Source organism: Lepisosteus oculatus, chromosome 24, assembly GCF_040954835.1.
Source record: "Lepisosteus oculatus isolate fLepOcu1 chromosome 24, fLepOcu1.hap2, whole genome shotgun sequence".
Lineage (NCBI taxonomy): Eukaryota > Metazoa > Chordata > Actinopteri > Semionotiformes > Lepisosteidae > Lepisosteus > Lepisosteus oculatus.
Genome location: NC_090719.1, coordinates 14,782,611 through 14,810,459, shown reverse-complemented (window position 1 = coordinate 14,810,459; position 27,849 = coordinate 14,782,611). Strand labels below are relative to the sequence as shown.

At 42.6% G+C, this 27,849-nt stretch overlaps 2 protein-coding genes and 1 long non-coding RNA gene across 5 annotated transcripts in view; 1 reads left to right on the top strand and 2 right to left on the bottom strand.

The window, feature by feature from the left end:
- Nucleotides 1-745: 745 nt before the first annotated feature.
- barhl1a (BarH-like homeobox 1a) lies at nucleotides 746-9,400 on the bottom strand. Its single transcript, XM_006640713.3, has 3 exons — nucleotides 8,938-9,400; nucleotides 5,958-6,180; nucleotides 746-2,870 (listed from the first exon to the last, which is right to left on the bottom strand). The coding sequence occupies exons 1-3, from the start codon at nucleotides 9,398-9,400 to the stop codon at nucleotides 2,576-2,578; spliced, it is 981 nt and encodes a 326-aa protein (XP_006640776.1). The 3' UTR covers nucleotides 746-2,575.
- Nucleotides 2,609-27,593, top strand: LOC107079882 (uncharacterized). Of its 2 annotated transcripts, none has more exons than XR_011183457.1 (4): nucleotides 2,609-2,725; nucleotides 9,856-10,110; nucleotides 11,372-11,447; nucleotides 12,903-12,989. It is a non-coding gene; the product is annotated as an uncharacterized lncRNA (long non-coding RNA). The 2 variants fall into 2 exon arrangements; XR_001480789.2 differs by lacking the exon at nucleotides 12,903-12,989 and adding an exon at nucleotides 27,513-27,593 and having other exon boundaries at nucleotides 2,610-2,725.
- cfap77 (cilia and flagella associated protein 77) overlaps nucleotides 9,889-27,849 on the bottom strand; it is a 39,151-nt gene continuing 21,190 nt past the window's right edge. Inside the window, exons 4-7 of one of the 2 annotated variants that reach the window (XM_069183268.1) lie at nucleotides 27,548-27,785; nucleotides 20,488-20,593; nucleotides 19,904-20,008; nucleotides 9,889-9,976 (exon numbers count right to left, since the gene is read on the bottom strand). In XM_069183268.1, the coding sequence (XP_069039369.1) occupies nucleotides 9,959-9,976; nucleotides 19,904-20,008; nucleotides 20,488-20,593; nucleotides 27,548-27,785 (467 nt within the window). In that variant the 3' untranslated portion in view covers nucleotides 9,889-9,958. Of the gene's footprint in view, nucleotides 9,977-12,876; nucleotides 13,122-19,903; nucleotides 20,009-20,487; nucleotides 20,594-27,547; nucleotides 27,786-27,849 lie in introns of those variants that run through there. The other variant, XM_015367163.2, reaches the window with a different exon arrangement.

Genomic DNA, 27,849 nt, shown 5'->3' with positions numbered 1-27,849 from the left:
GGTGTCTACCTCCTTCATTTCAGAATTGATGGGAGTGATGCCTTCTATGAGACTCTAAAACCTGAAAAGCGACAATGCGTTCAAGTTGGTTTGTTGAGTTTATATGAGTGGTTTATTTTGTTTGCAAGTATCCTCTGTAAACAACCGCCCATTTTACTGATCCAAGACAGGGGTGACGTTTAACTATTGTGCAGAAGTACGAGTCCATTATATAAGCGTGTTGGTTTAATCACTTTTGCCAAGTGGTCAGAGTGATTATAGCCACTATAGCAGACAAATGCACATATAATTATATATATGTTTGTTAACTCTAAATACAACCCATGAGACAATAGAATGGTTGACATAGATTACAACGTCATAATTTTAAAAATATTTTTTTCTGGGAACCTAGGTTTCACCATTCTCCCCACATTTCAGGTAGAATGATCTGAAGGTATCAGGTTTTTATTGTAAGATACGCGTTGCAATTGTCTCTTCATGAGTCATTTCAGGCTGTGGAAACGCAATCCCTAATATCCAGGGCAGGAATAGGCGAGCTAACTTCGTCCCAAAACGGGCTCTTAGCAGAAGCGCCCAAGGCCGGTTACCTGTTTTTCCAGTTTCTTTAAATAAATTAGTAAATGGATCATAAATCAGTCTTTTTGTCAGACTGTACGTTAAGCCATTCAACTGTGTTCGTCTGCTCAAAGTTCTCCGTTTTTTTAATCTAAGTTTAAAAAAACCCCATTCAAATACACGCCGTTTCCGTTTGTAAGAATTTTTATTTGTACATTTAAAAAAGTAATTCTCTTTAATTCCAAATTTCCCCCCTTTCTGGCATGAACTGCACGACCGGAGCAAGAAAAAAAAAAATAAGGAGCTGGTCGGAAGAGGGGAAGCGGAAAGTAAAAATATCCAGAAATACGAGAACCACTTCACAATATGAGCCGTTTCACAAATAAATAATTTAAATATACATTTTCACCAAAAAGAGTACTTACAATGTTGCTACACAGTTTTCACATTAAATAAAAACTGCGCTATTTACCTCCAGTGCAAAGACCCTTAACGTTTTAATAAGAGACGACATTCTGTTCGAGTCCTTTAGATGCAATAGATCGTAACACCCAGCTCTTCAGTTCAAGACGGCCTCCTTCAGTCTCCAGCTCGGTGGGCTGTTATTTTAAAGGGACAACATAAGAAATACTGCTTATATTAGCTGGTGACTTTCTACATGATCGCTGCGGTCAATAATAATAATAATTAATAATAATAACAATAATAAGAATAATTAATAATAATTAATAATAGAACAGGTGTGAATTTCCTATTCAATTGATCCACAAATGCACAATGCAAGTGGTAAGTTGATGTGCTTATACCAACAGGCTGATGTTAGAAAACAGCTAAAATATCTTGATTCTCTCGGGGGGTTCACAATTCATTCTGAAGCAAAATAACTATTTGGGTTAAAACATTTTTTTTTAAAATAGATGGGAAAAAAATATGTTTTAAAACTACTTTAGGGCGTAGATGTCTGATTTAAAGAGGAAACGTGACCCCATGCAGTAGGCTATATGAAGTCATCTTAACTGATATACATTCAGTTCAATTAAAACTGAACTACGCTACAACTGTAAATACAGAAGGCATTCTGGCCTAATTGTGCACGTTATGAAGACATAGAAATGGCCAAATTAATTTTAAATTAAGTATAAATGACTCAATAAACAGTAAGCAATGTCGATAATATATTAATCTCATTACAATTATAAATGCTACAAAATCCATATAAAATGTAATACTCAAACGATGTACCTACGCGATTCCTAAACTGAAATGCAATTATTTTATTTTAACTTCGGTCATTTGGTCACGATGATTTATACGATTATTTATAGTATATGATATCAACCCAACACTGTATTGTATTTTTAACAGAGCAAGAGCGTATTCGGGTACGACCTTTTAATGAACATTGTAGGGTCCTAACTCTATATCCTAGTTGTCTTTTAAGATGGCAGGTGTAGTGAAGGCTCTCAAACTGAGCTACAAAGTCGTGTCGAAATCCTGAATAACAGGTTGTGAAAATAAGAATACTTAAGTGTAACCAAAATTATTATTATTATTATTATTATTATTATTGTTATTGTTATTGTTATTGTTATTGTTGTTTTTGTTTATTAGCCGGTTAGTTGTCATCACGTCATGTAACTTAAAGCCTAAAATGGAAATCCTCACCATGATTTAGCTGGTAGTTATATTACCAGTGCAGAAGGCTGTCGTTTAGCGTGGAAAATATTTTAAACGCTGTAAAAACAGAACTCGTTTCAACTGTAAATGTAGCCCCCCCCCATAAGATGTATTTGTTTTTTTAAAAAAACAAACAAACTCATTTTAAAAAATAAATAAATAACGAGGCGACCTTAACTCTTTACATGAGCCTAGAGTCTAGGAGGATTTACAGCCTGCGTGGCGGGAGATCCGACAGTTCGTGTCCATTTCGGTGCGGCCCGTGTTAATCGCGGTCTCGCTCGTTTTGCTCTGGTCCGGTTCGGAGCCGCCGGTGCTGGACGAGCCCGCCGGGCCCCGCTCACCGCGGCTGCGTGGCCCGGGGCAGCACTCCGGAGAGAGGGGGCAGCGCCGGCGGCGGCTCGCTGCCTCCCTGCAGGCCGTGGAGGAGAATCCGGGGGACCAGGGGTCGCTGCAGGGCCGGCGGCGGCGCGGAGGGGCCCCGGTAGAGGTACAGTGCGGCCCCGGGGTCGAGGTTGGAGACCAGGCTTTGCGGGTAGAAGTAGGGCGAAGGGAACATCCTCTGTAGGGCCGAGTAATTCCCGGCTTCCGCTAGCAGTTCGAGTCCCACTGCTGTCTGCCTCTTCCATTTTGTCCTTTTCCCAGGAGCGGGGGAAAAAAAAAACACAACGTAAAAAAAAAAGTTACTAAATGTTTTTTTTAATTTATTTATACACGGCATAAACATGTATTTCTTCACCAGTACATAGACAATAACCCGATGAGAAGGTGGATGTTTAACTACCCGCAGCCGCGTGAAATCTACGGTTCAAAATGCGTCCAGTAAAACCGCTCAATAATTCACGGTTTCGAGAATTACACCCCAGACCAGCAGGCCTGAGCTCGTTTGATGTTTTCGTTTACACGTTGCGCGGTTTGGCGTTTGAATCTGTGAAGACTGTCCCTAAATTCAATGGCTCTCTCAGCCGAGGAAGCCTTCTTGTTGACATCTTCCTGTTTTTGAACTGCTTCCCAGACTGCACTCGCACCATCGTCTTGTGTCTCTTCCAAATACTGAGCCAAATACTGAGGGTTGTTCAAAATTTTCAATAATTAATCGATTTTGTAGGGGGTCCTTCCTTTGCACTGAACCCAGGTGCACTCAACGAGCGAAATCTAATTCTTCTGCATAATAACTTGAATTAATGTGCATTAAGAACTTCGGTTTCATTTTGGTGTTAGAACTTAAATCGAAATAATTTGTGGTAAGGAGAAAGGGTTGGTTCATAACACAAGAATGAGTCATTAAGCATGATAAAAACTTCAGACCAGATTGCAATCATTTATAAACCTGTAATAAAATACTTTCAGTCTGTAGGTTCTGAGCACGCCGGTACTGTTGATTAGACCTTCTGAAAGTGTTGAGGTTTTTGAAAGGATAGCCCAGTATTAAACGGTGAGAAAGTGACGGTATCTCTTCCAAAGAGTTTGTTCCTATGGTTTATTTAATAAAACTATAGCCACATTCTCGTTCTTTATTCATATCAAGTGTTTCTCCTCTTGTCAGATAATCCCAGACAGTTGAAAGCCATTCTCACAGGTAAATAATTCATAATTATAATAATTGTGTAATTACAGTACGGAGACTGAATTATTCATGCGCTACGCAGTAATTTGTATTTATTATTCATGCTGAAATGTGTTATGCTTTTATATTTATTTCATGTCGTTTTGCTACATTAATGTTACAGCCGTTTAATCAGATAAATATAGTTTTAGTAGGTGAATCTGTTTTTGAAATTATTTATATTTTCGGGGAAACGTAAATTTAGCGCGATGCGGTAGACTTGCCGTCAAGAGTCTGCAAAAGCAGAGCTGTTTCTCGAGGTGTTTTGGGAAAGGACATCGTATTTTAAGGTTTCGGATTGTTGCCGTAAGCAGCTAACATGTTTGACGGCGACTGCTGTGTGATATGAAATGGTATTGTAGGAGTTTGGATTGTTACCGTAGGTAGGTAACATTTGTGACAGTGACTGGCTGTGAAATTGTCATTGTTTCTTGGACAGACGCCGCCTTGTCCTCGCTTTCCTGTAGGATAATGCAAAAGCAGTTGGCGGAGGGGGCCACCTGTAAACGAAATATTGGAAAACAGAAGCGTTTGCGCGATTAAAACAGTTCTCACCGCTAGCTTAACGTGTTTTAATTAATGACCTCTGAGCGGTAGCGGTTACCATGTTGAACACACAGCGCCTCTCGCCTGTCCTCACACGCACGTTTCGTCCTGCTGTCCGTTTTACAGCTGTCGTCAGTGTGTGCCCTCCTGCTGGGATCTATTCGTATTGTTGTGGTATTACGCCCACAGATAGGTATGTATATATAGGCTGTGAAACTGACGGATAATTTCAAATTGAAAATAAGAGTTGGAGTAAATCATAAGACTTATTGAAGTGCAGACTCGGCGCTGTGAAGCGGTCCAGGACAGCTTTTCAATGGCTTCTTGTTGTTTCAAATTACCCAGTTAGTGCGGGCCGTGCAAACTGGCAGCCGTCAAAGAGGAGGACAACTTTCTTCGACAGCTGTGCTGAGGCGATGGTTTGAGGCACCAGACGCAAACGCTTTACGGAAAGATATCTGTGGCAAACGCTCGCAGGAAAAGAACCTGTTTAACTGTCCCGAAGCACGGAGAGGGTTTCATCTTGCGGTCGTGTGAGAGTTATTGTCCCTTTTATGAGCCGAGGGCCTCCCTTCGCACGACAGTCAGTTGGTGTCGACTGGATTGCGAATTGAAACGGCTCATGATCTGCATACACACTCATTTATTCATCTTTCAGGGCTTAGGTAATCACGCAACAGTGTCATAGTTATATGCGTTAAAGTGTAAAGTCAATTCAAAAGTAAATATCCAAGGTTAAATGTCCTATTATAATAACAGATTAAATTCTTTATTACTGTAAGTTATCGTGGCTTCTTTGGCCTGCAGCGTCTCTACTTTCATAATATTCTAATAAAACGCATATCTTGAGTTGGTGTTTTTACAGTCTCGAGTGCGCCTGAGCCTGTCGGGGGCGATTACGTCACTTGAGGTCCTTAGTAAATGTCCCGGATGCTCAGACCTGCAGGTCCGTCAATTAATGACCGAGATCTAAAAGGTGAAGGTATAAAAACATTTCGTCCTAAATCTTACTCGCTCCAGGTATTAATTATCAATCGACATTTGTACCGCTTGCACGCTTTTCGGTAAATATGGGCGCACGCCTTCAGATTGTTCTTCTTAGCAGCAGCGATCATACGAGAATAAACGAAGGCAAGGTCTCTCATTTCGTTCGCTGTTTCTAAAATAAGTAAATATTTCCTTTAGAGATATTAGAATCTGTTCACACGTGCAAGCCAGGGCGTGTAACCTTTCTAATAAGGAAAATAAAAACATTTCTCCTTTTACTAAAATATTTTAGTGACATGAATTGTTCCCCTAGGTGTCCTTTAGGCGTCCAAATTTGTCATCTAGGACTCTGATTGTAGGTCCATGGCCGAATAAACCTGAAGTGGCCACTTCTAGCACTGCTACCTTATCAACGCACAGTTGATGTGAACTGAGGTAGCACTGCGTGGGACCCTCAGGGCGCCCTGTTGGAAGAAGGGCCGTCCAAGAGCCGTCGCTCTCCTGCTTCATCGTCGGCGCCTCGGTCGTTGTCCGTGGAGGTCTGTCGGCTGTAGGGGCTAAGCCGTGTCAGGGCGCTCCTTACCTCCTGTTCTGGTACCAGGTTTTGACCTGGGTGTCGGTGAGGTTCAGCGACGCCGCCAGCTCCATGCGGTCTTGCACGCTGAGGTACTTCTGGCGCTCGAAGCTGCGCTCCAGCTGGGCCAGCTGGTGGTCGGTGAAGGCGGTCCGGGCCTTCCGGGGCTTCTTGAGCCGGACGGGCGGGCTGTCCCGGCTGCTGCTTATCTCCCTGTCGCCTTCCTCCTTCACTGCGGGCACACAAGAGGGACAGGCTTCGCAAGGGCTGGAGGAAACAAGTCGCTTTCAAACCGCGGATCCGGTAGACTTCCGAACAGCTAAATTGTAAGCCTGAAATAACCATCTCGCCCGGAGCCGTGTCATATTTTACGTGAAGTACGATTATTCCAAGAAGAGCCAGGGACTTGTTTGTGCGCGTAATTTGGGTAGCCCGTGTGATCAAGTGTCATTTGCAGCTATAACTTAATTAAAACTATCAACACAAGAATTGCGTTTCATTTGGGGAAAAAAAAATAGTTTGCTTTTATTGACATTCTAAAAAACAGATAATCCTATCTATTAAAAATAACCGAATAGATAAAAGAAAAACTTTTAAAGGTGCACAGCATTGACAAATATTGATTTTGCTTCCAGATCACGCCGTCAACTAACCCACGAGGAGGTTAACTTGTTGTAACAGTTACTGCAATAGGTAGTTTCATGATTGCCAAACCGATCCGATGTGTAGATTGTTTTTAAAAAAATAATCAGAGGGTAGAGACATTTAATTAAACTAATCTCATAAAGCTTTAAAATGTCAAATTCGTTGCCTGATTTAAATGCAGAATTAGTCGGAAAATATAGAATAAAATAATCTAGGATATAAAATAAGAAATATTTACTGTGTATTTGCTACGCGATGTTGAATAAATGTGTAACCTTGCGCTTTTGCGAATATCAAGGGCAATTTTTAGAATATTTGTTCTCAATCCATTGGTTGAGTATCTGACATGAATCCAATTTGATACGGAGCAGTGGAACTGACATACGGCGCTATAGTACACATTCCCTTCCTTTTTAATCCGAAAACCTTTGCTCCTTGTTTCTCTTTGCTGTTTTTTTGGGGGGAGAGAAAAGTGACGCGTGAGAGCGAGTGAGTTTGAATGCGAGTTGATTCGTCTCTCAAGGAGCACAATAATCCGGTTAATTGAGCCACGAGGGATAGAAACCTTTCAAGCACGACTGGAGAAACTTCAGAGGGCCGGGAGTGAGAACCAGGTTAGGAGAGGGCCAGCCCTCCGTGTTACAAATCTGATTAGCAGAGGGACAAATTGCACCAAATCCCTGAAATATCAGGCAGCAGAATCCGTGAAATCAAAGCCCCCCACACTTCTGGTACAAGGGTTTAATGTTGAATCTGCTTCAGAGATACTAGATACAATCTGTCCTGAAGCGCACACATGCAATTCAGAGCATGCGTCTTTGAAATGGGATGAATACATGTTTGTTTCTTATCACTTCAATATTTTCCTTCGATTAACGTTCCCCTAGGTGCCTTTTACGTGTCCAAAAGGGTGACATTAGGACTGCGATTTTAGGTTAATTACAAAAAACCCTGAAATGAGACTGTCGTCTTTAATTGTAGTATTATTGTCATCTCAGCCCACTTAGTAATAGTGATGGTGGTAGTAATATTTTAACTAAATCCAAGCGTGCTCTATAAATGCACTTGACATTTCGTCTGGGTTTTCTTTCTCTCGTAAATTACATGCCAAATGATTTGATCAACAGGAGGCGTTTTTTTTTTCCACCGACGCTATTGTTTCCCTATCCTTTTACAGTTTCACACTGCTGCCTCATTAAATTGTCAATGAAGATGACAAGTTTCCACGTCTTGATTTTCGGAAGATTAGAAAAAAAAAACCCAGACACTTCTAATGCGAAGGCGCGTCTCCCGAGGCTAGCCTGTCATTGCGCGCCGACTTCCTCCCGGTTCCAAACATCAACAGATGATTTTCAGAGACCGTTTGATGATACAAATGAACCTATTTAAAACCGATCGACTCCCTTCTAGCCCCATTTATTATTTTCAATCGACTTCTAGGTAACAAAAGCAACAGTTATTGCCATGAAAAACCAAACCCCTTTTTTTTCCGCCTCTGAGCATATCGGCTCATTGTTAACAAAAACAATCTCATTTTCTTTACCAGGGCATCAAATTCGTTCTCAACTGAATTTGGTTAAATAAAGAATTCATATTTTCCAAGTTAATTGCTTGAGACGATAGTCATAAACATTTAAGTTACGCACGATATACAGGACATTAGGGTCTTGTACTCGTTTTAAAGCCGATAGTGGAAACATCGTGAGAGAATAATAGTTATCTTCAAAATACGTACGGAATCGCGAAATCTAAAGATGTATTTGTAAACCTGCCTGGTAGTTTTTGTCTTTTTTTCTGACTATGGGTTACGCTTGTCATGTTGCTTAAATAACCGTTTCTAAGAAAACGGATTCGGAGGTCACGATTCCAAAACTTATTCAAACTCTTTGTCGCCAAAGCCCGTTTCCTTTCTTTGTTGTGGTTTTTCATACTACTAAGGATGGCTAAAAATTATAGTTTTTTTATGGGTCAAGAAATCGTTTTGTTCGGAGCTGTCTGACAATATTCCTCGATTTAAAAACATCTCTGTGTCTCTTCACATCTACACCCACACACTTTTTACATTTATGGTCGGAAACGAACAATTACAATCGCCGACATCAAAATGCTCGCATTTATTATCAAAAGTAATCTTACTCGTTTTGCTGTCATTTCCCCTCTATTAAAAAAAAAAATATGAATCAACTACGCAGCAGAGTACTGAAATAATGAAACCCGCCGGACTGACAGCCGTTAAAAAATAAAACTTTTAACAAACCAATCTGTTCCATCGGAAACGCGATGGCGGAAACGCCGGGGGTGCTCATCAAGGACAGAACTCGCATTTTTGGCCGTGCATCTTTACCTTTGTACTCGGTGTCCGACGAAGAGTTGCTGTGAATTTTGTCCACCTTGTCCATGAAGTCGTCCGCGATTTTGGCCGACAGCCGCCCCGCCTCCGGGGCCGGCGCGGCGCTGCTGGAGTAGGGCGCGCAGGCGGCCAGCGGCTTGCAGTCCGCCAGGATGTCCCTGATGAGGAAGGAGGACGTGACTGTCCGCGGCTGGGGGGCAGCCGACATCTGGGCGCGCTGGAGGTGCGAGTCCAGCCCCAGAGCGTGTCCCGGCCTCTGCACAGCCTCCTCCAGGCACTCCCGCCTCGGGGAAGGAGGCGACGAGCAGCCGCTGCCGAGGTCGGACCGCGGGCTGAGCTCCAGCGGGGACCTGCATTCCCCCATCAAGCTGTCCCCTTTGGAAAGCATTGGACTCCCGGGCCTGTGAGACAGTAAGGAGTCGATTCCGAAACTGGGGCCGTTGGTAGACGCGTCCATTGTCGACCAGAGCTGCTCTTCTGGGTTTTTGTTAAACTACCATTTGGACTGCGGGGAACTTCGGTTCGAAGTGCAGGCAGCCCAGGCGCGGCGAGAGTCTCAACTATCCAGCCGGGAAATCCCACCCCGCAAACCACACAGAGACGAGAATATTCCTCTGCTTTCCTTCCGAATATCCCCCTCAAAATAGGTTGCAAAGTTTTAAATTAACATTAAAAAAAAAGCTCCGGCCCTTCCGTGATGGTGGTAGCTTGAAATCAATGCTGCGTTTAACACTTGTTTAAGTATTATTTAAAAATCGATAGAGCTTGGAAACGTTTTTCAGTTGTAATTGATTTTTTTATTTCAATCCCAGAGCAAGGTTACTCGGAAGCAGCAGCAACAACAACAACAACAACAATAACAAAAAAAGAGTTTGTTTCTTCTTTTTTCCGGCTTTTAATGGCTACTGGAAGCTGGAACGTGTCTGGAAGGGAGCGGCGCGGTCTCACTCGGGCTGCCAGGCGCTGCCGGTTTCAGCACCACGGACAGGCGCCGGCGGGTCAAGTCAGTGGGAATTCAGGAAGCGGCGGATCGCTGAAAAATTAATCAGATCAAAGGTAGCTGTCGCAGCGGCCCGGGCGAGCGCGGAGCGAGGGGAGGCATTCTGCGCCCGTCACGGGAAGGCGAGGCGGAGGAGAGGAAAGAGAGGAAAAAGCGAGTAGCCAGAGGTAAAACGGGTTAAACACACACATCGGGGAACTAATGCTTCCCGGCGACACTTTTCCTAAAAAATGAACTTGTGTCACACTCAGGAGCTCGGTTTTAAAGGTGTCCCGTCCACGTGCGTCCCCAGCGATCTGCTCCCATTGGCTGGAGGGGCTTTTTTGGGTGATGACTCGCTCGCGAGGAGGAGGAAACTCGACTGCACAACCCCCCCATCCCCCTCCCCTCCTCACTTTGATTAAAAGAGACACTGAATTAATTAGGAGACCCAGATCCAACTGTTTACAGGCAATTTTCACACTGTTTGCTTTCATTACATCATTGATGAAGCTTATAATAGGGTTATTATCTGGAGGGGGTGAGTCTCTCCCACCCCTGTCTGCCTGCGGTATTTATTTTAGAAACTTGACAGGGCAGTTAGATCGAGGGTCGCTTCCAGTCTTACCTCAGAGGTCTTAGAACGATTTTTACTAACGGCCACTGTTTTACTGTGCAATGTTTATTATGGATGCTTTATCCTGCGCTCTATCAGTTTATGTCTTATGCTTTTTTTTTTCCTGGGTTGTTTAAGATCCACCGACGACCGTGCAAAGGATAACGCTGTATTGTACAGCCACGTCTTGGGTTAAATCAAATAAGACGTGAAGGCTAAACAGTACATTTAAAAATATGAAGAAAAAACTCCCAAAAGCATCTAGGTGAAAGATGAACAGTAAAAATATTTTTTTTGTTATTACTATTTAATTGAAATGTAAGAGACAGTAGTCAGGCTCCTGTTACTGAGCTCAGTGTGCTTTACTGGTAATACTTTTGATGTAATTTTAATTTAGCATGCGATCTATAATTATTTTTGATTTAACGAAACGACATCAATGCGTGTTTCAGCTTCTGCATTTTTCCTTCGTTATGAAGACATAGCCGAAAACCAGACACGTTCAATAACGTGATCGAAAAGTTCCAGAAGGAGATCTTGCAATAATTCCCTTACCTTCAGCATCGTCGCTGCTGTAGCTTCAAAACTATTTTGCCCCAAATAAAGGCACATTGCTCTCTCTCTATGCGGGGAGCAGCTTGCGGTAGTAAGACCCTCACCGTTCCACCGTTTAGCCTGTTAGTTAAGACTAATGTCGACGCTTTTAAATGTAAATTCGCAATAACCTCACCTAACACGAAAGCATTTAATGAACAGATCTCACAGCGTAAAACTTCATTGTTCCCACCGCGGACACCTCGAAGTCTTTATTTTGTTTTCCTGCTCCGTTCCAGCCCCCGGACCCCGACAATCGGACCCCCGCGTCAGGACCAGATTGGAGGCGCTGGCCCTGCGCAGACACACCGGCAGGTGAGTGCGGCGCCGCCCGCTCCCAGGGGAACCCAGCCTGGCTGCAAGCTGTCACACGGGGCGGGGGCGTGGGGACAGCAGAAACCACCCTATTGCGCTGGACTTCGATAAGAAATTATGATGACCTAATCCGTATCTGCGTTCCGACCATATCGTTTTTCCCAGCTATATAGACTTATGTGGAATATCACGGAGCCAGTCGTCTATTTTTTTTAAATACCTATCTGTGACCCTTATTTAATGAGTTGAGCTTTTTACAAGAAAATGTTGTTTCTAAAATTAAACCACATAACCATATGCTAAAATATTCCACTTTTCCGTTTTATGAACTAAATGCATACATTTAAAATAAGATAAAATTAAGGCTGACATTCATGAACGATGGAAAGATGCTAATTTATTATAATGAGATTTTCTAGTAGTTATGGTCGTCAGGGTTACTTTAAAATGTTTGGTATCGGCACTTTTATCAAGAATCTACTAGAAAACAAAGTAACACTAAGCAAAACGATTGATATTGTAAATAAAGTAACAGATAATTGCCTTGGTTTAACTAAAAGGACATATAATAATAAAGGGAAACGGCCTTTTACTCCAAAAATCTATCAAAGATGTTAAAATGAAAGCTATAGTGTGTTAAAAAAGCTTAACATGCTATATATACTATAGAAAACCGCACCATTGGCACAGAAACCTTATAAAAAGTCTCTTCCCTGACAATAAGTCATCTTGATTTTTAAACATGAAGCTGAAGTTTTGCCTGGTCAGCCCTGCCTTATGGTGCGTATTTCTATTCCAAATTCATCGTGTTTGCCTTCTGTTGGTGTTTATTCCAGTGTTTGGCAGCCAGTACCCTTTAAAGTGTGTCGCTAATAGTGTTACCTGAGGACAGGCGCAGCCGTTGTCACCTGACTTGAATTTACTGTGATGCTGTACAGGGATCAGTGTGTTATAATGTTGTTGCTCCAAAGCTGATGCAGGTCCTTAGTCTTTACCTCCTTATAATGTGGCAGTAAAGCTGTGCTCAGGAATGCATATTCACAGAGAGGGGGCAGGTGTGACTGTTCAACAGAGGTCTCCCTGCTCCGTTTCTCACATTGGTGCTGCATGCAATGAGTTGGTATTTTTCTATGTAAGCGATTTAAAAGATGATGCATTATAAGCACAATGTACAGTATATTTTAGAAATACTGCAGTGTCATTATTAACCTGAAATAATTCATCTTTATATAAACAAAGGTTTAAATGAAGTGGAGATAATGGAACAGCAAAAAATAATATTACTCCAGTGCACTGCAGCTACCCCAACCTGTGTAAAATTCTTACTGTCACAGAACATGTGTTCATAATAAATCACCACCATCTACGCGCACGCGGTGAAAATCAGCTGCAGCCTGAATGTTGGGATTTAATAATAAATCAAGACTAATAACCTGCAAATGTAATTTTTATTAGATTTTGTCATTGGAAGAAACTCAGTGAAATGATCAGGAATGAAGTGTATGGGGAAACGTGTGTGGGACACCTCCTCTGCGCTCCCGGGCCCGCCGGCTAGCCGGTGCCGTGTGTGCCGTGGCCCAGATGGCCCCGCCGGGCCCCCGGGTCGGAGCCGTGGGCGCCGAGCGCTCTCCGCCGGGACTCGGGCTCCTGGAATGTGTCCAGGTGAGGCCTCACCTGCGGGGAGAAGAGACCGAAGCTGGCCCTCGTTTCCACTAACGCGGCACGACGCCGTGGGACAGTGACCCCAGACGGCCCCGGGCTGGGAACAGAAATACACAGGGTCATCTGCGAGCCCGAGGAGCGTCGGGCACTTGCAGTGACCTGTCCATACTGGACTGCAGTCCTCTGGATGGACTGTGTTATGCACACACTGACGCCCCACCCAGGGTGCACCCTGCCTTGCACCCAAAGCTTGCTGAGATAGGCTCCAGCTCCCCCCCGCGACCCTGAATTGACCGAAATGGTTAGAAACTGCGTGGAGATATATATACATAGTGTGGATATTTCCTTTACTCTGGGTAGAGAGGGGTATGTGTTAGCTACTGTAGCAGCGGTACTTAAGATTTTGGCTTACGCGTAAGTGATAAGGACCGTGTCTTTACTCCTTATCGAGGGGTGAGTTTGGCACACCTCGGACTACCAGGATGGCATTGCTGAAATCTCATTCACACCACCCTCCTCATACGGTACTGTTTTAATGTGATCTAGGACAGCCAGAATACATTTCTAGAGCTGCATCAGACAGGACAAAAAATTGTGTAGAAGATAAAATAATCATTAATAACTGTAGTGCACAAAAACTCTACTATTGTAAAGCAGAGTCTGGTGCTCATAGCTGAAAAATGCATTAGATGGTATGAGTGGGCCTTTGGTTTAAATCCTTGTTCACTTCAGGTTCATACTGATTGATTGAAATAAACATCCTATTATTATTCAATAACTAAATTCCAGTATTTAATCCATTGTGATTAAAATATACAGAGAATGTCACATTTAGTATGGTGTATAGTTGCTTATATATTATAATATGACCTGACAGTAGTATAATTGCCTTGCAGATGTGTCCCAACAACAAAAAAAAAGGAAGTGGTGTATTGTGTTGAATTCAAGCCTACACTGAACAACGAGGCAGACTTTTTACATACACAGTTGTTTCTGCACTAATTTATGGTCAATATATCATGTAGGAAGCAGGAGTCTGGAGATCGGTTTGCCCTAAAAGCCAGTCTTGGTCTGACAACTGCCTTATTAAGAGTTGTGTTTAAATGATTGTGTGCCAGCGATGTGAACAGTCAGGCTGCTGATGAATTAGTTGAAGACAGAGCACAGGAGTTGCCCAAGCTGTGTGTCAAGTCTCACCTGAGCCCTCGACTGAAGACCTGCTGGAAATGTTCAAGGCAACTGCGCTGGTTCAGCACAGGCCTGATTGACGGCTCCTGATCATTACAGGAGCACACACAGACATGGACAAAACATCTGCACACCCTTTGCAAATACTGAGGAAGTCGAACAGCAGTGGCAAATAATGTTCTGTCTTATGCAAAATATCAGCTAAGAGACTGTGAAGTAAAATGAATATCTGAAGAGACTGGCAGCTATGTGAACTAATAGTCACAGTACAGGGTTGTGATTTTGAAAGGGTCAGTTCGCACACTCTGTGTACAGCAGTATACAGCTGTACCATGTTCTCTTTATAACTGCAGTGCTAAATTGATAGAATATATTCTATATGTGGTCTGAGTGGCGTGATTCTTAGGGATGTAAATTGGTGAATCACAAAAACTGGTGAGGGATGATGTATGGAGTATATTTAGTTTGAGTCATACAGAGTTAAAGAGCAAGTGTTTTTGGTATTCACTAATAACCTTTGAGCTTTAATAGTATATTCCTGTAGAACAAGCATTTATTTGCCTAGGAAACATTGATTTATCTTATTTTGTCTGTATCAAAATTTTTTTTGAAAATCCTAAACGTCAAAATACTAGTACTAAAGTTTTTCAATTGCAAAATAATTTAGGAAGTGTTTAAGAACAGGTGCTATTTTAAAAACAAACAGGAATGTAGAGCAATTGTGAGTTTTTTGACTGTGACTCAGACTGAAAAGTAAACTTCTAGCTTTTTTTAGATTAAAGATTAAGTAAAAGTCTCAGCAGAAATATGTAAACAGTTGTAAATTATTTTTAAAGTTACAACACAAAATTCACCGGTCTAATCAATAATAGATGGAAATCAATTAATGGTTAATAATAATTACTTCATATTTTTCTTTATCCAGGAAATGTTGGACTAATTACACAATCACTTGCTTGGTGAGATGATAAATATTTGATGTTATAGGTTTTCTTGTAATGACAATGAAACGCATATCGAGCAGTGTTCTTTTGCAAGATGTTTCCCTCATTTTCCTGCTCCTCCGAAAGTAGTGAATGTAAACGCACGCGAGGCTTCAAAAAAAGCACAGCATGGCTACCAAGAGCAAAAGGGGTCCGTCTGTGGCCCAGTCAGAACCAGTGAGGCCCCTGCGCTCGGGCCAGTGCTGGCCCAGCCAGTGGTGCACCAGCATCCACAGCTACTTCTCATTACACCAGTGGTTGAACTAACTCTACAGTACAGCACGTAGTCTGAAATGTAAAAAAAAATCGTAAAAAAAAAAATCTATTTTTTGTTTTATCTTCGGCCTGATTACGTTAGTTTGCTTCGCTGTGCCCCTCCTGCCCCTGCTGGCTCAGTATCCTCTGCCGAGCACAGCGTGTCCACCCGCAGGAGGCGCTGGTGTCCTTCGCGCGCGAGAGGGAACGAGAGTGAATGGACAGGGGGACTGTTGGGGTGCTGTGTGAACTATTTCTCAATCGATCAGTTTCTTCAAGATTCTGCCTCTACAACAGGCATCAGATTTGACGTGACAGCTTAGAAGGAAGCTTGTCTCCAAAACATAAAAATTGGTGTTTATGACAAAATAAATTTATAAATATGTATAAAAGTTCTAACCAACGGAAAACTCTGTCACTCACTCTCTTCTGTGTTCCCTTTACTTTTTTTAATATTTAACATGTTGCAAACTGCTTGCAAGATGCTTCAAAGAGCGAGAAATTGCTCCTATCAGCTCACTCACCCCCACCCCGGGAAAAACACAAAGAAATTTTGCTTGTTTATTTTATTTATATATTTTTTTGTTTGTTTGTTATGGATTTTTTTTTGTTTTGTAAAAAAGCATGTCGCCTTTGGAACAATTTTGGCATCTAGATATCTCTTTGAAATACAGAAAAAAATACATGCATTTAAAGAAAGAGAGAAAAGGGAAAGGAAAAGACGACACACAACAAACAAACAAATGGAACGGGCGCGCTCAGAAAAAGTCAGGGATGCAAATGTCTAACCCAAAGCCATCAGAAATGATACTTGACAGAAAATAATGAGAATTGCTAAATCTTTTATAAGGTTAACACTCGCCTTTCACAGTCAGCTGTCATACAAGAAAGAATTTAGCACATGCTTGCCGCAAAAATAAACCTTCATCGGCTCATTAGAGCTGACAGGCCTGGACGGCAGTCCTCAGCAGCCAAACGCCACCCCGTTTTGTGTCGGTAATTTGCAGTGGAGATACACACACAAAAAAAGAAGAAGAAAAAAATTAAGGGAAAAGAAAAAGCGAGAGGGGAAGACAGAGGGGGGCCTTGGGGGAGGGAGGTAAGATCGTTAGCGCACCAGGAGCCTGATTCTCTCCTAATTGGAAGCGTTGGGCATTGTCAACCGAGGATTTTCGCCGGCTCACTGACAGGTAGAGCCGTCAGGATGATAGCCCACTTGTCAGCGTAAAAGACCAATAAAAACAAACCATTTTTGATTTAATTGGAGGCTTGTGCTGGCCAGGGGGTGGGTGGGGAAGAGATGGAAGCAAGGGGTAAGGGGGGGGTTTTGGGAAGGAAATGTGAAAGAAATCATCACTTCCAGCGTGCACATCCACCTCCCCACTCCCACACGCCAGTCACTCCACCAGGAAGGCCTGGGTGGTGCAACGTTTTCAAAGGGTTGAGATCCGGGAAATCTGGTGTCGGGTCCCGACAGTGGGGCCTGCAGGAGTTATAATCCGGGTCTGTTTGAGCAGTTATGATCAGATCCATGTGGGCAACCTGTTTTCCTTAAAGGGTGCTAATGCTTACAGTTTGTCTCTGTAAATATATAACCTGTAACTTTGTAGATCCCGTTCTTGCAGGCAAGGTGTGTGCATCAGTTTACAGTGTTTCAGTGTAGAATGGGCAGTGGCCATACTGCACTTGAACTGTCCTTAAGATCCCAGAGCTCTATAGTTCCCAAAGCCCAGTGCAGCAATTACCACATAGAGCTATAAGACCATGGGACACATCGTGTGCAACACAAACAGACCAGGCCAGCAATGATGAAGTACTGGGTCAGGTGAATGGTGATGCATTCAGTGAAATCCAGACAAACCTGATGACTAGCCTAAATGCAGTTGCCCAGGAGATCAATGACCACACAACTCTGTCTAGTAAGCATGCTTGTTGTATGTGTACAATTGCATATAGAAGGAATTCATATCTGAGCAGCTACCAACTAGTCAAGCAACATACTTGGCAACAGTGGTCCAGAGGCCCCTGTACATAAATATATATATAGGGGAATATCATAAATCTGTTAATTCCACAGAAGGTTTTGGCCACCACTTAATGGGATGGTTGACCGTTAAACTAATCATTAAATGTATTGGTAGCAGATAAGTACAGTTAGTATTTCTTACAGTTAATAAATGACTGAATGAATCTATTTTTAGGTACAGGGCGACAGTATTTTTTGACCGCGTATTTATATACGTTAGAATGCGGCCCAGTCCCCCCCCCTGCGCTAAACGTAGGGCTGGCCACCCATGTGTTAGAATATGAACTTGAACTTGAACTTTATTGCCGTATGTAACCGGTACTGGTACAATGGAATTCTTACTTACAGAAAGTAAGAAATATGGCTCAGTCTACAAAATTAAACCTCTGCCTATCTGGTCCTTTGCCACTGCATGGCTCTGAGCGCACTGTCCTGCTCCTGCGAGCCCCATTATCTCGGGCTGTAGAAGTGTCTCCTCTCTCAGACAAGCTCTCGAGAGCCTGGGTTCCTGCGTGTGAAACATCAGGCTCCCAGCTATCACTCCTCACTCTCTTCCCCTCTCTCATCCTTGCGCATCTAAAACCGGTGTTTTATTATTTCTGACAGAGTTCACCAAAGACATCTGCTTAGAAGGAGAAGGGGCGGTGGGGGAGGGGGGCAGCGATCGGCTCAGGCCATCCATCAAAATTTCATGAAGAAGAACCGCTTTGCGGCACCTAGAATTAAGTGTCTTTAAGCTAGCCTCTTCCCTGCCCATCCAGTTCCATTTGTCCTTTCCAGTATGCACCTATCTCAAATTTAAGCTAACCAGCACTCTCCCTTACAGCGGTATTGATTGTTCAGTGGAAAGGAAACTTTTAATTTGCGAGTCACGGATCAGTTTGCTCAGGTCTTTAAGCAGCGTTGCTTTTAATGGACCGATATGTCATAGTAATGAGAAACCACTGCAGTGACACTGCTTGACTCTGTGTGAATAAAGCAACATCCAGACAGAGAGATTGATAGGTTAGTAAGTAGGCAGACGTAACACACTATCTGAAGGGCTGGAATTCACAAAGCCTGTTACTCCGTGTGTCATTAGCTCCATGCTGTCTAGAGGAATAAAAGTAAATTTCTGGAACACTGAAATGAATATGGCCACTTTAATACAAGGACTAACAGTTATTTCTGAGTTCTGTGATGCTATTGTTTGTAATCAGTCTGTGATAATCTACTTTCATTGTTAAAATCAATGCTTTAAAAAGTAAAAGGCTCAGTATGACATGAGAATTATCAGTTTTGTAATAATTTAAGGTCACGGAAACCACCAATGTTTAAGCCTCTTTTTTTTCTTGTTTGATCCTAACAAAAAACTAATTATTTAAATAGCATTTATTGTCTGGAACTAACACTCGGTTTTAAACACTGATCCTAATTTTTCTTCCCTGATTACAGAAAAACTAAAATTGATAGGACACTCAGTGATCGGTGACAGATTCAAAACCCTTTTAGTTTTGGCAAATATTTCCTGTGGCTTTCTATGAAAGACTGGACCACTATAAATAGGATATGTGCAGACTTAAAGTTATGGGGAATTTATTCAGTGGTGAAAGACAAGCCTGTGAAGCCCCCATTCTGAACACACTTGATACAGTAGATCAAGAATAAAAGGGATCGAGGCAACTGGATATCAAGGAGAAGCAGAACAGGGGTTTCCAAGGGGTTGGAGTTCAATGTTACCCCCCTCACAGATGCCCACTCAAGCCCACACTGTTCCTGTACAGGGCAGCATGAGTGGATGAACTCTGAGCAGGCCGGGAAGAGGGGCAGGTCCCCTCCAGCTGCCAGGGGGAGACCCACACAAGCTGTTGGACAGCGCCAGGCCTTCCCCTCACCGCAGGGCTCTGACAGGGTGGGGACGAACCTGACACCAATAAATTACTGGAGAGGCACCTGACTCAGGAAGGACACAAGGCATCGGCACTTAAACTTTCAGTCTAGAGTGGACTGCAAAGGCATTGGAAGAAAATGAAACTTCTCCTTTACCTAAAAATATCTGCGTTCATATCAGCTTTTTATATTTAAGACCAAGTATGAAACAAGTGTATGATGGAATCATACAGCTTCTGTAGGACATAGGAGCTGTACCTACCAGGTTTTTAACCTCTTTAAAAGATAATTTAATGTGTCTGCACGCTTGAGTTTAATAAACTTGCCAATCCTGCTTTGGGCTACTTAATAGGCCATGGGTCTTTTGCTAGGCTTTAACAGTACAACAGTAGCTGAGGAAACCTGATGACTGCTGGGATGGTGCAAGTCCCGTACTCACGACCAGAATGGAAGTGTAGGGTGGAGGTTGTTACCTTTTGGAACCGGGGCAGTTTCCAGAGGGAGGTAAACTCCACACTGGGCTGGCTTTGGCGCAGAAGGGATGTCCGTGTCTCGTAAATCTTCCCCAGCTGAGCCTGCTGCGATACATACAGAACAGGGTGTACTAACACACTGTGTTGGCGTTGTCTTTTTTCATATAAATTGACCTTTTCACCGCATCCAGCTGTGCCAAAGACAGTTTTTACATCTCAGTGATTAGGAGATAAATGTTGCATTATTTAATGGACTGCCTCCATAATTTGAAGGATAATATTAGGAGTTATTGATTAACCAATAGGATATCAGGCAGGTGGGGTACCTGGAGCTGAAGTGAAGTTTCTCTAAGGGTATGTCACCTTTTGTAATGGAACGGTATGGTACACAAACTGAGTGAAAGTGAAAGTGATTGACACATTTTCCTGATTGTCATTTTCCTTTGTGCTTATTGTGCATTGCACTAGAGGGGGTGTGAGCAGGAGCCCCGATGTTGCAGCACGGTGTTGTGGATGTGCTGGATTGTAGTCTGTGCCGCACTATCAGCGCTACGCGCTCCCTCGCTCGCTCCTCACTTTGTTACCTTCTTTTGCCGAGACGCCAGTTTGGCCCGCTCCGCAGACTGCTGCTCCTCCAGCCAGCGCTGGGCGTACCGGTGTTCCAGCAGCTCAAAAATGGGAGTGGAGGGGCTGAGGGAGAGCCAGACAAGGGGGGCGATCAGACGCATGTGAAAGAAACACTGCGAGCACAGAGGGTCTGCGGGTTATCAACGATCCAGGTAAGACCCACCTCCTAAAAGGTGTCTTTTGCCAGGGCAGTCACTATTCACAGCCTCTTTTATCTTTACATTCAGCATATGCATCTCAGTCACCTGAAGGCGGAAAATGTCGACAAACCGCCAATGATGTACAAGAAGTTCACCTCATAAGATGTGCTTCGATTTTCAGAAGACGTAATTGAATGTATCTTAAAAATGTTAAGTTAGAACTTTAATACAGGCTGTTTAATACAGGACAGAGCCTTGAGGATGCTCCTTCTGGGCCCTGTGTCCCTGGTTATGTGTGCAAAGTAACAGGATATAAACTTGTTAAATATGCAAACATTCTTGAGACAGAAAAAAAAATCACTGATTTACCTTGAGGCTGCTGTTAAACTCCAAACAGGTATATATAATATATATACTGTATATATGTGATACAGGCATTGGTGATACATGGCAAGTAACCAACAGTAAATGCAAAGTGTTGTATGTTGGGAATAGAAATAGGGGTTATATGTATGGAATGTGTAATGCATAACTGAACAATGTCCTGTGGGAAAAGGAGTTAGACCTTGCAGTGGATTTTTCACTGTCATTAAGGCCTCATGGAGAATCCATTAACAAGTCAAAGAGGATGCTTGGGTATTTATTTAAGAGCGTACAATGCCAGCCGAGAGGTGTGGTGAATTTGTAAATGCCCTAGTTTTCCTTGTCTAAAATGTGCAATCCCAGTGACCACATCACAAGAAGGATCTTGGGTACCTTGGAGAAGGTTCAAAGAAAGGCTACTAGACTTATTCCTTTGGTGAAGTACAGGAGGCATGATAAAAGAATGAAAGAACCAAGTCCTTTTTAGCCATAGGAGGCAATGTTTCAGGAGCGGGGAGGCTGAGATCTTCAAATTCATGAAAGGAGCGAGAAGGATGGAATCCGGCAGCGATTTCGACCTTAGTTTTTCCACACCAAGCAGAGGGCAAAAACAGACGCTTATCAAAAGCAGATTTCCAAGTAATAGGGGAAAATAATTATCAATATAGGTGGTAATTGGGAGTCTGGTCAGGTAGTCTGATCTAATACTGTACATGCAGATCTTCCAGGAATCAATTAGTGCTATTTTAATTTTTTTCTAATTTTAGCACAGGAGCAAGGGAGCTCTGATTGTCTCACAGACTTGACTTCTCCTGCTTCTGTGAATTGACAGACAGGACTGGAAAACACTGGTGATACAGCAAGGCAAATATCAGCAAGAAGAAAAAAACGAAGAATATGTTGGTGTTTTTAGTTTGGGTTTTTGAGATTAAGAAGAAGTCACTAAAATATGTGCACATTTTTGTTTTTTGCTGTTCGTTTTTCTCTGTTGCCTAAATTCAGGTGGCAGTATTTGCTACATGTTTAAGTTTTTCCCCCCAATCGAATGAAACATAGCAAAGAAAGAAAAATGCAACATCTCTTCACAAAAAAGGAATAAAAAACAGTAAAATAATAAGGTGATAAGTCGCTAGTTTTAAGAGGCTGCAGCATAAAAAATACAGGAAAAACTAACAAGTTAAAAAAGTCTGGTATGTAGCGGAGGAATATTCTCCTCTTTCCAAATGCAAGTCGATCTGTCAGTGTCTTCTAGTTCTCCTGACGAGAGCGGAGGGGCCCAGAGATGAGAGCTGGGTTCAGAGCGATGATGTATTCCCTCAGTTGGTAATCAGTGCAATATGTAGGTAATATGTGGGGCTGGAACATCTCAATTATCACTTGTGCCGTCACTGACGCGCAGGGTTTCGAGCTTGGCCACCCCTGCAGTGACTTTTATTGCTTAATTAGTAGGCACCACATGCCATAGCGTACCCTCCACTCCACGCAAGCTAAACCTTAATGAGTTTGGACAGGCTGCTAAAAATGATCCAATTGCCCTCTGTGGGCGGGCACTGGAAACGTCAAGACCACTGCTTGGTGCCGGCCAGCGTCTGCCCCAGTCCTCGACACCTTGGTTCTGTCGCCCCGGTCCACAGGGCCACCTCTGTTGACCTTGGGACTACCTCTCACCAACGTCTTCATTTTCAGCTTGAGAAGAGAAAAGCTCTAAGCCGGGTTCTCTGTAATATCACTCCGGCGGAGTGGACCGGCATTGTTCTACAGTGCCTGTCCCCACACTTATTCATGTGAGCTCAGCCTCAGCCAGGTGGGAATAGGAAAACCAACTGCAAGACACTAACAAATCTGACCGCTTTTAGACAGATTTATAATTATACTAAGCCTACATCACCTAAGCCTATACATTCTGTTCTGAGTTTTCAGTGTTTATTCTAATACAGCATAACCCCCTTTAAAATGCAATTAGCTTTCAATGCATCTTCAGTAGATCACAATGAAGCAAAACACATTCATTGCCCTCTGAGTATAGGGTGCTTTTCTATCATTATTAACCATTATTTCTTAAAATACCACAGTAGTGTTTATTGCATACACATCTCTTTTCTGTTGAAAAGAATACTGTCTGAGATTTTTAACACCTGGAGAAAATAAATGAGGAACCTTACGCAAATATATCAGCTAGTAATCTGCAGGGCTCAAATGCTAGTTAAACAGGCTCTAGTAATTAGTGTTACCCATAAACTCTGCTTGATAAAGCAAAAGAGTCAGTGGCCGTGATGTTAAGTAAAATTTCAGCTTTATTTTAAGTTGAAGTTTAAGGTAATTTTATATTGATATTTCTAATTACACAGAATATAAATGAAAAATGCAGAGCAGTTTTATTAGGATATTAAGGCCACACATTTAACACGGGCAGCCGAGGGGATAGGGGTCAAAGACAAAACTTAGGCTGGCTAAACAGGGCCTTTATAAGCACGAGGATCAAATACTGGCACCAGACGATCACAGCGCACTGTTCCTTTCATTTTACTGGCTTGACAGTCTTTTCAATGCTAACATATAAATTTGTCAAGATCCAGCACAGCTGAAAAAAAAAGGTGCAATTTCTACTGCATTACTCTGCAAGACGGGGGGGGAAAAACAAAACAAAACAACCGTTAGTGAGAAAACGTGTGTTCCTGACTTTGCACAAATATTTTATTCCTTCATTTTAAAGGTTTGTAGACCAAGGCCTTGTTGAACAGATGTGTTTCAGGTGCAATTCCTCAAAATGCTCCCTCTGTCACAAACTTCCTTTTTCGTAGGAGGCAGGGTAAGGAATGCATACAAATCCCAGACCCGCCATTGGGTAACGGGATGAAAGCCTGCACGTGTGTTTGTGTGTGGAGGGGGGGAGAAGCGGAGGGGTTCTGAGTAAGACCCCAGCACATGCTCATTAGAGTTGACCTTGGCACTAGGAACCAGCGTTTGATGGATAAGGTACAGGGCCAAACAAGACCCTGGGGAGCCATGATCTTATCTTTTACTGTACACTCACCTCCTTTCTCCTGACCCCTCCCCTGCACACTCTCACATTCCCCACTCTGCAGGCGTCAGGAACAGAATAAATCTGTGCCTGACAGAGGAACAGAGCCAGAGACAGGGAGAGGGAGCAAGAGAGAGAAGAGGAAAAGACAGGGGAAAGAAAAACAGAGAGCACAGAGCAATTGCGCACCGCACACAGGGGCGTTATTAGCTAAATAATTCAGTTCCATTTTTACAGTGTCAGTGCTTACAAGGGGAAAAAAAAGAAGGAAAGTAAGGAAAAAAAACCCTGTCTTTATGCTCTTGTGTAACAGTGATGAATTTCTGATGAAAGCAAAACCTCTTAACTGTCTAGCTCACTGAAGAGCCCAATGATTAATCGGTTTCCCTCTTCCACCTGTCTCTCAGCTGTTTCCCTTCATGCGAGGAAGACTTTTTTTTTTTTGCTCTACTATCATACCTTTCACCTGTGAGTGAGGAGAATGCTTGAGTTTAGTAAACTGTATTTCAATCAGAGTAGGACAGGAAGATGTAATATACTGAATATATATATTGTAGTACGAAAGAAAGGTAGGGAGGTATTTATTACGATCTGCAAAGATAGTTCAGGTTTAAAATTTCTGAGACAATGTACAGTATAAGTTATGTGTCCCTACCGAATTTCCGGGCAAGTTAAGCCGGTATAAAGACAATGTCTCTGCAGAAATTTGTCTAGAAATATATGAACATTACTCAGAGCTCTCAGAAATACAGTCATCTCACATTTGAATAGTATTACAGATGTATCAATGAAATGAATTCAAGAAATGTTTTTAGTCTATATTAATCTATATTATTTATAATTAAGTATGGATTAATTTTTTGGTATCTGTGGAACTGTTAAAATATTTTAAAAATTGGAGCAAATATTTACAATGTTCTGCTTATATAATCTGCTGAATTAGTGAAGTCCTTTCTTGCATCCTCTGTCCTGCTGTGTTCAAAGAAATTGATATAAACTAAAACAATACATATCATTTTCTAAATGCTATATATTTCTTAATGACATTTATTCATAATTATTTATGGACTCAATACCAACCTCCTGTTTTTAAAATAAATCCTTACCTCTGTTATAGAATAGCTGTAGTACGCTCTCATTTTAAATAATATCTCTCATTTAAAATATTATTGAGACAGTAATTTAAAAAGTTACCCTAAGATGGCTATTTATGTTACATTTACACATATTGGTCTTGTTTTACTCTTGTCAGAGAATTGTGTGAAGTGTATTTTTAAAAGAACTCACTAAAGGTGTTAATAAAATGTTTGGTAGATGGGCAGCATGATGGCGCAGTGGTGAGCATTGCTGTCTCACAGCACCTGGCCCTGGGTTAAATTTAGGACCTGAGCTGCTGTCTGCACGGAGTTAGTATGCTCCCCCTGTGTTGTGTGGGTTTCCTCCCACAGTCCAAAGAAACGCTGGTAGGTCAATTGGATTCTGGGAAAATTCTGTGAGTGTGTACGTGTCTGTGTTTGTGTCTGTTTGCCCTGTGATGGACTGGCGTCCCGTCCAGAGTGAACCCCGCCTTGCACCTGTTGCCTGCTGGGATCGATTCTGGCTCCCCTGTGGCACTAAATTGAACGAAGTGGTCAGAAAAAGGATGGATGGTCAGAAGATAGTAGGCAAGTGCTTTTAAAATCCTTTCATTCTATCAGGGCAGTCTCGGGCAGTAACAGGTGTGGTTTTGTGCAGTCGTCAGGACTAGGCGCGCGATTAAATGATGTCTGCCTGTCACAAAAATCATTGCTTCACATGTCTGTGTGTCTGAACTTTTCATGACCTAATTAAGACAGTGGTAGTAGTAGTAAGATCCTGCAGTGGAAAAACGTGAGCCTAAAAAAAAATTAAAAGCACTGCACTGAAATTCAGATACATAAAAGGCAAGCCTAATGGCAAAAAGAGAAAACAAGCAAATGATTGTTAATGGAAATAGACAATAATGTGTCTGAGGAAATTGAGCCTCTTTTTTCAGTTAAGTAATTTTATTTAAGAATTACTGCGGGGTTGCTAATTGCCTGATATAAGTATGCATTTAACCTCCATTTACTGGGATTTAGAATTGATTTTGAGTGTGATTGGAATTTCTTTGCTTACAAGGCGCAGAAGATTAAAAGCTCTTAGATGGCACTTTGTTGAATCTCCCTGTCAGGTTCCTGAAAGCCAGTGTTAATGAAAACGAACAATGTCTGCCTCTAACAAAAACACAGCTTAAACTAACATTAGCAGGAGCTTCAAATGAGTGTTTATTCTCACTCTGAAAACGGCTCTTTAACTGCACTTTAAAATGTATGAGGATCCCAAACATTTAAAATGATAACATTAATTTTTACTAAGTACTAATGTTATTGTTTTACGGGATGAGCAAATTAGCAATTACTTTCATATTTGTGTCTCTCTTCTTTCTCTGTATGGTTGAAAGCCAGTCCTTCAGTAAGTGAAACAAAATGAAACAAAATAGAGTTTATTCATGTTAGTCTAATTTAAGACTAATTTCAGTGACTTGTTTTTATGAGAGGCCTAAAAATAACACCTCCCCTCCCCAGGTGTTCAAACACCTGATCTTTAGAGAAATATATGTAAACTGATTTCAGCAAATGTTTATGTACAGTAGGTGTTTATAATTTATCAATATTGCAAAATAACTTTGCCTAGTTCAACAAAATCCTCCTTTATTGTCTAGGACGAGCTTTGTGGCCTTGTCAAATCATAACTAAATGTTCACTGATGTTCACTGAAGCTCAATCAATCAAACCCATTTTTCTTTCAGCGTACAAGATACCTGCATGTTGCAAAGTTGTCAAATGGGTTTCATCCTGAGTAAACTGGGCTTTTTCAAGCAGTGTCCATTTTAGCTTTGAAGTAGGGAGTCAATCCCACTACATTTTCCACCCCAGTTCTGCCGGAGAAAAGACGCCAGTATAGCACCTATGGGCCCCAAAGGCCAGAAAGTGGCCTCAAAGAGACGTCACACATCCCATTCTGAGGCTAGCAGTCAGTTTCTGTTCCACAGCACTTTCTGGTGAAAGACCAGGAATGAGCTGAAAGCATGGGTTTTCAATTTCAGTTTGCAGATACTCTAGTATGCGCTGTATAGGATGCAGACACACAGGTCCCAAAGCAGGAATCATTGGGACTGGGGGACTGGTGGCTCTGTGGCTCAGGATCTGCGCCTGTGGCCGAAAGGTTACCAGTTCAAATCCCACAGCCGGCAGAGGAATTCTGAGCAAGGCCCTTAACCCCAGCTGCTCCAGGGGTGCTGTATAAATGGCTGACCCTGCGCTCTGACCCCCAGCTTCTCTCCCTGTCTGTGTCTCTCATGGAGAGCAAGCTGGGGTATGCGAAAGGACAAATTCTCAATGCCAGAAACTGTACATGGCCGATAAAGTGATCCTATCCTGCTTTAAATCTTTACCAGTGTGCTAGACCGGAGAGGGGGGTCAGACTGCTCACCGCGTGGAGATGCCGAAGGTCACGTCCGGAGGGGCGCGCGGTCTCCGCAGTCGGGAGCCCTCTCTGGCCGGAGAGCGACGGGGGATGTCGTGTGTGGCGCGGTACTGGTAGTGCTCCTGCGCGGTCACCAGGCCCGATTTCACGGCCTCTCGGTTGAGTGCCACGAAGTCCTTGCCCATCTTCCGGGAGCTGGAGCCGGGCAGAGAGGTGGGTACAACCGTCACCCAGTGGGACATTGCTGCAAGGAACGGGGCACAGAGAAATGTTGGAGCCATCTGAGCGGCACACAGACTCAGAGTTTT